General features: G+C 39.7%; 1 protein-coding gene across 1 annotated transcript; it reads left to right on the top strand.

The window, feature by feature from the left end:
• Positions 1–10465: 10465 nt before the first annotated feature.
• On the top strand, positions 10466–13868 carry elp6 (elongator acetyltransferase complex subunit 6). Its single transcript, XM_072393696.1, has 7 exons — positions 10466–10727; positions 10914–10992; positions 11070–11140; positions 11816–11940; positions 12063–12270; positions 12392–12553; positions 13636–13868. Exons 1-7 carry the CDS (start codon positions 10674–10676, stop codon positions 13759–13761), a joined length of 825 nt encoding a protein of 274 aa, XP_072249797.1. The 5' UTR covers positions 10466–10673; the 3' UTR covers positions 13762–13868.
• The last annotated feature ends 184 nt before the right edge of the window (positions 13869–14052 follow it).

Consider the following 14052-nt stretch of genomic DNA (forward strand, 5'->3'; position numbering starts at 1 on the left):
CAGACAGCGGGTGTTGTTGCTATGGAAACCCAGTCTGAAGCTTCACATTTAGATCCAATCTCTGTGACCTTCGGCTTTCTCTGCTTTCACTTGTACACACACACTATCCCAAACATGGATGGACGAGTCAGATTAAAAGACTCTTATAGAACTTTACTGTCATCTAGTGATAAAATCTAGACTATTAGAGCATTCAACTGCTCTCAACTCCACTTTAGGCTCAACGGTGCACCGTGCGACCTCTGCAGACAAACCTAATCCGGCTTTCTTTCCCACACTGCAGTCCAGCTGTCACTTACAGTGGGCTCATTGCACAAGCACACACAGTACTGCCTCCATCACAAATCTAGTCAGATTTGAGTTTTTGGTCTCTGCAGCAAATTTAATTTAATCTAAAATGATGGTCATCAGTAATCACGATGATGTCAATGTACGATGGAAAAATCTCAAACAATTCCTAGTGTCCAGATACAAATCAACACAAAATCCTCACTAACTTCACCTTACCTTTAGAAATCTTTCATTTCGAGTCAGATTTATCTGATGAGCATCTGGATGGTTCTTAGCAGTCAAGATCTTATGGTTTAATTCATAACATGAGCATCACATATGTATTATATTTTGTATAAAAATTCTTAATTTGCAAAGTACAATGGCATACAAGAGTGCACCTGTGGCCTGACAAGCTGTTACTATAAATGGCCGGGGGTGTAAAACATGACCTGGTTTCCACAAAGTAGGTCAAAACTGACACAATTTTTAATAATGCAAGAAAGTTTTTTTTCCATGTCCATCCATCCATCCATCATCTGCCGCTTCTCCGGAGGTCGGGTCGCGGGGGCAGCAGCTTGAGCAGAGAAACCCAGACGTCCCTGTCCCCGGCCACTTCCTCCAGCTCTTCCGGGGGGACCCCGAGGCGTTCCCAGGTCAGCCGAGAGACATAGTCTCTCCAACGTGTCCTGGGTCTTCCCCGGGGTCTCCTCCCAGTGGGACGTGCCCGGAACACCTCCCCAGGGAGGCGTCCAGGGGGCATCCTAACCAGATGCCCGAGCCATTTTTTCCTTGTGATTTTCTTTTTCTTTTTAAAGAAAAATGCATGCATGATTAGTGCTTCTCCTTTCAGAGGTATCAGCGACACAACTTTTTTTGTGCATTCTTCTTGCAGACAGCATCTAGTGCAGTGAGATTCTTGAACCTTTCTTACAGGCATTGCTTCATGAAGTTGAGTCCATTTTTTTCTTTTGCTTTTTTTTTATGATATCTAGGATGGTGAATTATGAGGTACAAGATCATTTTCTGGTTCACTGTAGCTTTTGAGGGGGCTTTTAATGTTCAACCCCTGGAAATACACGTCTCAGCCACTTGGGGGCATTATTCAAAGTACGGTGAACAACGTTGAGCTCTCATGTTTGTGTTTATATTTTGTTGGTTGATGCCTTTACTTGGGAAAAAGACAATTCTTATTCTCTTAAAACCAGCTGCTTCAAAATGTGATAATGCATTTTTCCTGTACACCAACTTTCAACCACTCAGCAATCAATCAATACTTGGTGTCATCTTCGGGGGCCCTGCGTTGTGAGCTTGCAGGCAGTCCTTTACTCTGTGGAGGCTGACACAGACAGAAGTCTCCGTGCAACTGTAAACCTACTCCTCTTGTTATTCTGTTGCATAAATACTCAATTCACAGTCACTGATTTTACATATAGTGTTATGTTTACTCTCAGAATTTGCTGGTTTTATCTGAAACCATTCTTCCTCGTTCCACTGAAACATTTACTATACCTCTGGAAACAGCACAGCCCACCACCATGTTTAACTCATAGACTCATCAAACTCATAACTCATAGTTATTTTCTAATTAAATTCTTTGTTCTTTTTTCTCAAAAAAGGTCACATTTCAACTCTATCGGCCCGCAGAACTCCCAGAATTTGTCAGGCTTGTTTGGATGTAATTTCTTACACTGACTTGTGTGGCGAGGACAAAGGAAAGGATTCTTTCAATTAATCTTCTGCAGAGGTCATGTGTGGACAGGTCTATTGCACAGTTCCCCAGTGGACCCCCCTGCAGTTTTCTCACCCTAAGTACAGTTTCTTTTTCTTGGTGTCTCATACTCAACTTGACTCGTCAGGGAGCTGCTCAGAGGACCCAGAGACTGCTGATTGTTGCAACACAGTTTTGATACTCAGACCATATGAAAGAAAGCCACACCACTAATCTTTTCCCAAAAACTTGACTGAAACTTACCCATGAGCTCAAATTTATTTTGTGTTGTGATCTTTTTTTCTAGAGATAATTTCATTTTCTACTCACAAGTCAGTTGACAAGTATTTTTAAAATGTAATAAAAGGAAGAATAAGGGGCAATAAGAGAACAATTACTAAAGTAAAAGAACCTCAAAACTGCACAGTAACCTGGGTAAATGCAGTAAGGTACTTTCATTTCACTTTAAATGAAATGCAGATTACTCTTTTTGAAGAGAGACTTTAAGGAAAAAATGCAATATGAGGGTGCAGAGAGCCCAAGGGTGGGTGAAGGAAAAGAAAGAGACGATGTGGTGAAAGCGTGTGAAGATTATATTTTTCTCTGTTCCGAGTCAAGCCAGATGGGACCCGGGATTCATCAGCAGCCAGTGATTGGCTGACAGTGTGGTGGAATGATCGTGTTAGGATTCTGAAGTGGCCGTTGTGATTGGCTGGCAAACACAAGTTGTAGTCCACGAAGGAGCCGTGCACACTCAACCACACACAAAGTCATGCATGTATGGATGTAAATTACACACATGCTGAACTGAACACAAAATGTTACAATGTTAGATTAACATGTTTTCTCTTTTTTAATAACCACACACGGTGACACAGATGTTTGCGGAGCCAGGAAACAGCACAAGTGCTGTTAGTTTAGATTTACATGCAAGCACATGGAAGCACACAGTGTGCCTAACAAAGCTGCCTGAAAAGCAGGGGCTGAAACCAAAAGGAATGAAAAAAAGCAAGAGGGGAGGTTTGGAGAGCATTTATTACTCTCTAACCACCCCCTCTGTAATTCTAAATGAATCAGTCTGGCACCGTCTAGTTTACTAATGAGGCTCTGAGGAATGCTGGTGATCAGAACAGGACCCTCTGGCTTCTTTTCTGATGGAAATCTTGCGATACATAACCAGTCCAAAGCTGAATAGATTCCCCAGTCCCCCTGCATTACATGAGAGTAAATGACTGGTTTGGCAGCAGAGCGGCGTGATGGCAGCAACTTCAGAGAGCTGAAAGTGATGTGACACAACTGCTCGACTCTGCAGAGACTTTACTCTGATGAAGATGACGATGTGCCTCCCGAGACTATAAGTCTTGGCCCGTGCCTTTTTAGAAATAGAATATTCTTTGTTTTAGATCCATTATTGGCTGCATTTATATTACACAATCCCCCAAATGTCAAAAACTGCAGGTGGAATGTTGTGTTTTCTTTGTGGGGTCCATTAAAGAGTGATATTTTCTGTGCTAATTCATCCTCAGATACTACATTTGCTCATTTAAACAACTCAATTCAAATTGACCTTTTTGCCATTTGTCATGGCATTTTGTCGGTCAGGTGGTCACCCAGAGGTTAACTCCTCATGAGATGACACATTAGCTGAATGATTGAGAGCAAAGTGGATATTTCATAATCATTTTGCTGATCTGATTTTACCTTGAAGTCATCACTTTATATTGTCACATTCTTTGGTTTTCAACAAAATAACTGCTTCACTAATGACACTCACATCAGTTTTGTGTTAAGAGCTGATTATCAAGTTCTAGTAACTACAACACTTCTCAAGGACAGCATCACAGAGCTCATAGTATGGCTGTTATACAGTTTGGTCCATACAGTTGAAGGGAAGATTGCAACTATATGTTCTACATGTGGTCAGATATGGTATTGGTGACTAAAAGTATCCAGTTTCTGCAATTTGCTGCCCTTTTGCTGCAACATTCAGCGAGAGGAAAATGAATATGTATTCTCTCAGAATCAGTTTTATTCGTCGTACCATAATATATCCCATTTACTTATTTATCCTGGGGTCCTTTGAAATGCTTTTGAACTATATGGGACTGGACGGGGACGATTGTAAGGTGCACTGGTGCACTGGTTGGCAGAAGCATACAACCTTTCGGCAGTTTTTCTGGTTTTGGGATTTGTTTGCGGTGGATTTAACCCACAGTGCCTATTTTCAAACCACAAGCTGTGAATTATCAATATAACATATAGATAAATGACCACATTTCAAATCAATGCAATATTAAAAAAAAACACAAAATATCCCAAAAGCATTTTTTTGAAATATGTTTTCAGGACTATTGTTGTGTTATCTGACATACTGTCAAATTATCTTGAAATGTTATGTTATAGTGTTGTGTTGCTTTAGTGTTTTGCACCACAGGGCCTTCACATTTGAAAGCCACTTGTACGGAAGAACTGGTAAGAGAAGACAAACCCTGGTCCCCAGGGTCCTGTCACCTGAAAACCTAGAAAATGACTGTGTGTCTTACTGTATGTGTTTAAATTCTTTTAAAACTATTGTTGTGAAGGGAGAAAGAGGTATATGATAAGCAACAGATTTCATTTAGTCGGATATTGAGTTGTGAAATTTGTGAGCAGCTATAAAATTGTGCTTTTAACATTTGAAGCCACTGAAACACAACAGAAGAAAATCCAAATACATATTCTGTAAAGTAAATTCTGAATTTCACCAAAATACAATGAACCACTTTGATTCAGGGAGATTTACTGAGGCATATACTGATGGTATCTTCTATGGGTTTGAGTGCTAACTATTATAGAGCGGCCGTCTGCTTTACCAGAGGCAAACAGTGCAAAGAGGTACACCGAGGGATTGACAATGTATGTATTGTTTCCAAATGGTGTCACAGTTAATGTTCAGGAATTATTTCTGTGGCTATAATGACATTATTTATCCATAAATTATGTAAATTCATGTGTTTCTGTCAGTTAACTTTGCACATTAGTAACAAGTCTCTTCCTACACTGTAAGGTGACCATCGACTTGGAGCTCCACCTCAACAAGAGGACCAAGATAAAGCCTTCCAAAGGACCTTTTGCAAAATACGACATCTATCTCTACAGGATGCCCCAAACCAAACCCAGAGTCCTCAACGGGCCAAGTACCAAAATTGTGAACGGCCCCACCAGAGCCAAAAGGCGAGTCTTAAGGTGGGCGGACGACTTGTATCCACCTTCTCCTCCTTGTTCAGTTTGCAGCCCGGTCAGCACCCGCTCGCTGCCGGCCTCTGTGGTCAGTGAGCTTCAGCAGGCCAAACCGTGGACACTCAGCTCGTACAACCTCTGATGAACGGACCCCTCATCTCACTGTCCTGGCTGATCATGAAGATGGTTCTCTGAATGTGTAGTTTGCATTCGGTTGGAGTTTATGAGAGGCTCTCATTCAGGGAAGCAGAAATTCACAAACTTTATTGTGCAGTTATGTAAGTAAGCTAAAGCATCATGTTTTAAGTGTCTCTCTTTAACCAGGACTGTACAGTCCACGGGACAAACATGGACCTAAATGAAGTGGACTCATGCTTACAATTTGTTTCAGGGAACTACTAACTTCCTCTGGCAGCTGATTCACACTCTGGATTCCTACACTTTAATAACTTCAAGCAACTGAGAAAGACTAAATGTTTAGAGCCAGGAACACTGAAGAATTCTCAAGCTTCAGATTTTGTGAAAAAAGTTTATACTCTGTTGGATAATTAATAAAAAAAATGTTTCTTTACATGTACTTGTGTACACTCATGAGATAACTAGTGCCCACTGTCATAATCTTTGACATCAAGCTGATATCTGAGAAGAAAAGCACGGCCACGATATTTTGTATCTGACCATTTTTCTAAATAAATTCTTAATTTATTGAATATTAACTGATCTGGACAATTACCTGCTGATTAGAAAAATATGTTTTATTCTTGTGATATTTATGCAAATCAGCTATGGCAGTCAAAAGTCTGAACACACCTAAACATGTAAACATGGTTTTTCTTCGTTTTGGATACTTTTCACAATGTAGAAAGGTGCTAAATGAATCCAAACTAAGAAATAACACGTGGAATGATGTAGCAAACAAAGAGTTAGTTGGAAAATGAAATATGCTTATATTTCAGATCTTATGGAATAGAATAGAAGTACTTTATTCATCCCAAACTGGGAAATTACTTTAAAGTAGCAGCATTTACACCTGAGTGAAATAGAAGGGCAGACACCTTTAGCTTTGATACACTTTTGCACACTCTTGGGATTCTCATGCATCTTCATGAGACAATCCCCTGTAGTTCTTCTTGTAGGACTTAACAGGTATGTTGAGCGCTTCTTTGTTGCTTCACTTTTGCTCTCTCACCTTTCACTTGGATTGGTTAAAGGGGCTGAAAAACAAATCACACCGAGCTCAAAACAGATGGGATTGCTTCTCACTGCAGAATTCCTTGTATCTTATTTAAATCTTCAGCACCATCACACCTCCCCTTACACGCTTCACAGTGGGAGTCACACAAGCGGATGCCATCTGTTCTCCTTTTCTGTGTTTCTTAAAGATTCGGCAGCTGAAACCAAAAATCTCAAATTTTAACTCAACAGAGCAGAGTACAAACGTTCCCTTTCTCTAAAAATAATTTGTTGTGTTTCCTGGCCCAAAGAATTCTAATCTTCTCGTTGGCCTCCCTCAGTAGAGGTTCCTTTGCAGCTGTCCAGCTGATTTACACAGTTTCATTCTAACAGTTAATGTTGAAACATGTCTGCCACCGTAGTCTCAAATTCGAGGTGGAAACATTTCTGAGGCTCGTAACTCTAATTAATTTGTAGTGTTTTTTCCAACTGCACTTGACGATTGATTTAAAGTTCTTCCTAATTCTGGATCGGATAACCTTCATGCCTTAATGTAATACAACAGTGCTGTTTTACCTCTCTGAGCCGTTCTTGATGTAACAACTAGATGTGGAATAGGCCAATGTAGACCAACATTATATATATCACATTGTTTTTCAGAATAAATGCACCTGTATGTGGAAATTAAGCACAATTCATGCTCTCAGTAACCTTTTGCAGTTTCCCAACATTTCAAAACCAGTATTGCTTGAATAGGAATGTGAAGTTGTTACATGAATGTATCAAATAAGGCGTGACCAGTTTGTCTGTCAAGTTAGTGGTTTATTAGCCAGTTTCTCATGTGTTTATCCAACTTCCTGGCGCACAGTGCAGTCTTTCTCAAATCCTCAGAGGCAAAGTTGAAGTGGAAAAACAAACAGTTTGCACATCTGTGAACAGGATTCACACGTGCACTTCTCAGGCATCAACAGTCTCCCTTCTCATTCTCTTTCAGTGGGATGAGGTTTGCATGAGGGTTCGTTGCCTCACTTTGGTAGCACAGCGAATGGTGGGAAGTTGCAGCAGAGTGCCAACCAATGAAAGAGCCTGACTTTATGTGTCTGATCTCATCTCGACTGTTCTTACAGCTGTTAGCTTCAGGTCTGCCCACTTTTAAATGTTAACAGATTGCATACTTGTGAATCTAGAGAAGTCTAATTGTGGACTTTAACAGCTGGTCTTCCAGTCTTCCCACCGTTTTTACCGCTGTAGACCCTATGACCTTACATCCAGTGTTGTCTGCCTCCACCAGTCTCCTACATATTGCAGCAGACGCACAATGATATGAGGATGTGCACAAACTACACTTTAATCAAATGCAGAATACACAAAGCAACCATGATAAACACACTATCAGTAATTAAAGGTAAGTGTATTCCTGGCCTTAGCGTCAGGATCCATGGTTATTTGTCTTTTTATTTTCTTGTTCTTTGTTTTTTTGGTCTTTTTCATGGTTAGATTATTTCTTAGTTGTTTCACTGTTAATTAATTTGTTTGTCATCTTCGGTTAAGTCTCGTCTTAGTTCTTTATCTCATGGTTTGTCTTTATTACTACTTGAATCAGCTGTCTTGTCTTGCCTGTTTCTGCTTTGTTTTTAGTTCCACTTTCTCAACCATAGTTGTCCTCAGTTCTCTCGTGTTTTGGTCATTAGCTCCGCTGCCACACCTGTCACCTGGCTACTATCCTCAGCTGCAATCAGTCACTAATCAGTTCCCGCTCAGTATTTAAGCTCTCTGGTTTCTCACAGTAATTGTTAGAGCCTTGCTTTTGCACCTTCATCGGTTTCTTGTCAAGTCCATTGTCAGGTTTGTCTAGTCTTAGGTTTTGATTTACCAGTCTATGTTTTTGTGTTTTCTGGCCCGGCCATGCTTATTTTCTTGTTGAAGTTTGAAAATAAATCCAGTTTCAGTTCAACCTTTTGTGGGTGTCTGCATTTGGGTCCTCTCTTCACATCATCTTCACTTACTAAGAGGTGACTGGGCTCACTATGGGAATGAATGGACAGGCAGTTGACTTGAATGCCAACACATGTAGGCTGTGTAAACTTGGCGTTTGAGTTTCCTTTTATATTGCCTTAAGTACGTTTACTTTTACAGTGGATTTCCGGTCATTTCTGATGCATTATTTCATGGATTGGATTTCTTCTACAGAAAAGAGTCAAACAACGTATGCCTTAATAGATGTATCCAAACTTTTGACTGGTACTAAATGAGGTGTAAGTCAGTAGAATAAACAGAAATAAATATAATAATTTTGTTCCACTTAATAGTTTCAGATTATGATAGGCTTCTTACTGTTTTACTTAAAAACTTATGATCTTATATTACATCAGAGAGTCTGATCTAAAAAGCTGCAGGAAACCTGAAGAGGGTGGAAACTGGCATTTATTTTAACATGCGATTCTGTGCCAAAAGTTGTACCAGAACAAGCAGGCATTTTGCCAATTGACGAGTGAAATGAAGCTAATTGGATTGTTCTGCTTTACACATCTCTTGTCACAGCATTGGTGCTCTGAACTTGTGCATGTCTGACTCAGCAGTGTAAAAAAGTACTGCTGTCTGTGTACATGTGTACAGTTGTGATACTTTGAAACTGTTGGAACTGTTTTTTTTTCCTTACAAACAAACTAGCAGCACTTTAGTCTCAGCTTGGTGTCTAATTTCTCATCTTCCTGAGAATATTCACTCATGTCCCTTGTTTACACGTTATGATTAATGAGGAGAATTGGTAAACTGAAGATAAAAAATCATCTGAATAAAAGCTACTAAAACTGCTGCGTTGCTTACAGTGTAAATGTTTATAATTCTTATTTGAAATTTTTTTCTTATTTTCTATAACAATGGGATCAAATTGTGTGTGATGTGAATGATGTTGTCACAGCAATGAGGCCATCATGTATCATTATTGTTCAATGCAGTCTATTTTTTTTTTTTTAACTTTCAAGTTTTTAAATAATTTGAACATTTCATAATTTTAAATTATTTGAATTTAACATTTTGTCATCCACTGAGAAAATAAACTCAGTCAAATTGCTTTTATACCATCAACACATTACCTGCCTCTGAGTTTATCTTTATGATGGGAATTATTTATTTCCTAAACTCTAACTCTAGGCTGAAAAGAATACAGAAAGTAACTTAGTCGTTCTAACACTAATGACACAGTTCCTATAATTTCTAACTTTACCTTTCTCCTGCCGCTACTTTAGCGATACCGCTGCTCATTAGCACCAGCAGGAGGCGCTGTCTGTAAACTGAACTACAGACAGGCAGAGAAGAAGTAGCCATGTGCCTGCAAAGATCGTCTATAAAAATTAAAACCTTAATGTAACAACTCTGTCGCTGTCCGGAAACAGTGTGATATTTTTCTCAAATCCACGATGCATGTTGAATTAAGTAAAGTTGGGCGTGTTGTCAGTTATTGATTACAGACTACATGGTAGTTTTTAAGCATTATTATTGAACATGTACTCAATAAATAAATTAATTACTTTTTTGAATAAACAACTAAAGATTTTTGTTGTACTAATGAAATACATGTTTTATATTGATCATTTTTATTTATGATTATGATTAAACTGATCTCTTTAAGACAATGATAAAAAACAAGTGTATGCTTTTTTAAAGGCATGTGGAAAGCTGCTTTTTTTCAACATTTTTGTTGCAGAGATTTTTAATCAAATGGTGCAGCTGCTGTTGCAAAATGTTTATGAACACAATTATCTATGAACTGTCATAGACACAAAAACAAATTCTAGCTCAGTGATCATTGACAAGCCTAGAAACTGGAAAGGAGGAATTTATTCTCATACAAACAGCAAATTAGCCATAATCTGTTAAATTAATGTCTCAAAAATGCAAAAGTAATTATATAGCTGTAATTTATTTAAAACTTTTGTTTTAATGGAATTATGGGCTGCTTATTTCTACATTTTATCCCCTTATTCCATGCAGTAACATTCAATCCTGCAAATAGGAATTTTCTGATGGAACAAAGGTGGAAAAATTGTTTCCGAGTGAGCTCTCGACTTGCGATAAAACATCTTTGACGACACACTCGCTGACTTCAGCTAGCGGAGAGGAAAGCTTTCAAATCTTTAAGTAAATTATAGTCTCTAACTCTTCGTTTTAACTAATGACTTTACAAGATATGTATTTAATTTCGCTCCTGCTAACTGTTTATATTTTTGACATTAATTCAACCGCTCACAAACATTTTGCGTTGTGTTATTTGTAAGTACTTTAGCTTGTGAGGGTAGCGATGTTTACAGAGCTAAACAGTATCCTGAACACCTCCCCGGACAGCTTCACACAGGTACTTCAACATTTTTAACCTGTATGGCAGGTTGACCTATACTGAATATGTATAATGCATCTGTCCTACATGCTAACTTCGTCACTTGTGGGTTCGTAGTGTGTTTGCAACAAGCCTGACCATGAATACAGGCAGCAAATCCTTATTTTTGAGACGTCTCATTCATATTAACGTGTTAATCCACAGGGGGAGTTTATCCTGGTGTCCGACAGACAGAGTGATGCCTCTTTTCTCATTCACCACTTTCTCTCTTTCTACCTTCGAGGTGAGCTGTAGCACCTGTCAGTAGTTTGAATAAGAGAGCTGTATTTAACAGCTGGTGTTTCTGTTTTTCTGCTTCAGCGCGATGTAAAGTGTGTTTTCTGGGTCTGGTGCAGTCCTTCAGCCACTACAGTGCGATCAGCCAGAGGCTGGTGAGTGTCTGTCTGTCTGTCTGTCTGCTACACCTCCTGGAAAACACGGAATCACCACAGGTGGACGATGTTCATCCATCAGTTTTATATTGCCGGGGATATGAAACAAAGCAATTGAAAATTCTGGCTTTGTAAAGCATACATAGAAACATTTGAATAGACCAATAGACGGAAAACTCAAAGATGTTTGATGTAAAACGGAGAGGTACAGGCTGACTAAGGAAGACGTTAAAGCGTTAGGATAGAAAATCACAAAATGCACAACAAAATAAATAAAAAAAAACAATGGACAGAGACAGTCCTCAAAGAGTTCAAGCTGTCAGAAAAGACAGAAAGAAAAACAGTTTTCTGTGACCTGAAAAAGAAATGTAGCCATCAATTAATTCATCTCCAGAATCTGTTAAATAAAACGTTTTCTGTCATATCTGTGATTCTTTGCAGCTGGATGAGCATCGATTTTTCTCTCTTTTTGTGTTTAATATTTAAACCTGGAAAAGAATGCATGTTTTCTACTACTTTCAAACAATTAGAAAAGTCAAAAACACAAGTGGTTTTGCTGCTTTGCTGGCAGCAGCCACCTCTGCATTGCTTTTACACTGCAGTTGGTTACGTACAGATGTGCACGCTGAATTCTCTGCATTGTTTGACATCTGTGTGTGACATGTGTGGTCTCAGGGTGTCAGTTTAACACAAGCGAAGGAGAAAGGTCAGCTGGTATTCATGGAGGGACTGACGGAGTCTCTGTCTATTTTGATTCCACAAGAATCCAACACAGAAAGTCAAGCCTTGGGCTTCCTCAGGTACGCTCCAACAGTCGCTGCTCTCCCTCATTGTTTACATTGTTTACATTAACATGTACAATGGTAGTTATCGTGTTTTAGTTTTGTCTGACAGTTTATTCCCTCTCTCCCTGTATCCTCAGGGATCCTGCTGTCGGACTGCAGAGTCTGTACGAGTTTGTTCGGTCCAGTGTGATTGGCCCTGGTGGTGCGGAGGAAGGGGCAGAGGAGTGGGGACCGCCTGTGCTGCTGGTGGACGACCTCAGTGTGCTGTTGAGTTTGGGGGTCAGCGCTGGAGCCGTGTTGGACTTCAGCCACTACTGTAGAGCCACAGTCTGCTCTCAGCCACAGGTTTGACATCAGGAACAGCCGCATGTCTTCTCACGAATGAACACTGATTTGCTCAATGAAGTTTTTACTGTGAAAGCAATTTAAAATGGATCAATCATCGCTACTTTGACTGTGACGACAGGGGAATATGGTGATGCTGCTACGCTGCGATGGGGAGGGAGAGGAGACTGCTGGAGACGACGAAGGTTTAGAGTGGTTGTTGAAGGGCCTGACCCACCAATGCAGCCTCAGTCTTCATGTTCAGGGTCTCCCGACTGGCTACTGCAGGGACATACACGGACAGGTGTGAGACTGAGTCTTTCTGACATTTTTTAACTGCCAACAATCTCGGACTTTGTAAGCACTTCACATTTTGAACCAGCTTACAACAGCAGCACATGAAACAAGATAATCTGTTTCGGCCGCCAAAGCTCTCGCAGAAAAACTGGCGCACTGTTGCCAACTCTTTGCTGGGCCAGAGCTGCTGTATTTTAATATCACCAGTTACGTTTGTAATAAAGTGACTTTCACAATCTCTGTTTGCAGCAGAATCTCTAAATAGTGTTTTCAACATTGTCATCAGCTGGCATTTATAGATCCCGCTCAAAGCTGTGCATACACCTTCTGTTGAGTGTCACAAACACCAATGCTGCTTAACAGTGTGAATAAACATGACTGGTGAGAATAAGAGATCACTTAAAGGGAAAATGAGAGGAACCCTGTGAAGATCCTCAGAAATTCAGAATGCGCTCGAAAGACTTCCATCATGTTTTGAAAGAGGCATTTAAAGTGATGTAATGACTTATCTCTACGATGGCTCTCTGGCTGTGGAAAGCAAAGCTAATTCATAGCAAGAACCCACTTAAAACTGGTTGAAATAGCAGCCTTGAACCACCATGGCAACTGCTCTGGTACAGAAAACACTTACCCAGCAATGATAGATTAGCATAATTCAACATGAAGAGCACGTTTTGTTAGTTGTGCTCACTTAAAATTGATTTCTGCTGATAGTTGATCAAATATTTAAACAGATATAAGATATAAGTTTGCTTTGGGTAAAATGTATTATGTTTGTTGAACTATAGAATAAGATAATGATCAGGCATTTCAGTAATAATACAAACTCCAGCAGATATGCTAGTTTGCGAAACCAAAATGCTGTTTATTCATTTTTCAGTAATTTAGCTTAAATGACACCGTTACAGTCATTTTCTGTTGATTGACTTATTCAAATAATTCTCCTGATTTTGGGTGTTTTCCAGCTGATCATAATGAAAAATGCAGTGCATCTATGATTTAGCAATGCACATATCATCATATGTACATATGTGACGGGGAGCATGACTCTCGGAGACAAACAGTGAGGGTATTTGTTTTGTTTTCCAGGTGGAGGTGTGTTGGAGGAGGAGACGAGGTGATGGGCAGCACACACAGAATCAAATCTTTCAGTACAAAGTCCACGATAAAGGAGCCTCCTTCTTCGCCCGTGGGACATCCAGTGCTGTTCTCTAGTTCCAGCTTTTTTTTAACGTCCTCATTTGGTCTGTTTTATGTCGTCCAATGTGTTGCAGCTAAATTTTAATGTCGCAACACGTTAAAGATGTTGGCTGGAGACTTTACATATGGCTGGTGTCTAATGTTATGAAACCCAGACTGTCTGGAGGAGAGACTTTGTTCCTTGTGGTTATCAGGAAGACAACAGACACATGCTTTTGTCAGTATTTTTTCTTCGGATAAATCCATTTTTTTGCGTGTTGATGGAACTCGCAGAAAGGTGAAAGGGACAACAAATGGACTAAAACC

The sequence above is a fragment of the Leuresthes tenuis genome, unplaced genomic scaffold (assembly GCF_036924035.1).
Source record: "Leuresthes tenuis unplaced genomic scaffold, fLeuTen1.0.hap1 SCAF_10, whole genome shotgun sequence".
Lineage (NCBI taxonomy): Eukaryota > Metazoa > Chordata > Actinopteri > Atheriniformes > Atherinopsidae > Leuresthes > Leuresthes tenuis.

Coding starts and splice junctions, on each gene's coding strand:
- elp6 (XM_072393696.1), top strand. CDS start 10,674: ATGTTTACAGAGCTAAACAGTATCCTGAACACCTCCCCGGACAGCTTC. Junction 10,993..11,069: donor TCTCTCTTTCTACCTTCGAG/GTGAGCTGTAGC, acceptor TTTCTGCTTCAG/CGCGATGTAAAGTGTGTTTT. Junction 11,141..11,815: donor GTGCGATCAGCCAGAGGCTG/GTGAGTGTCTGT, acceptor GTGTGGTCTCAG/GGTGTCAGTTTAACACAAGC.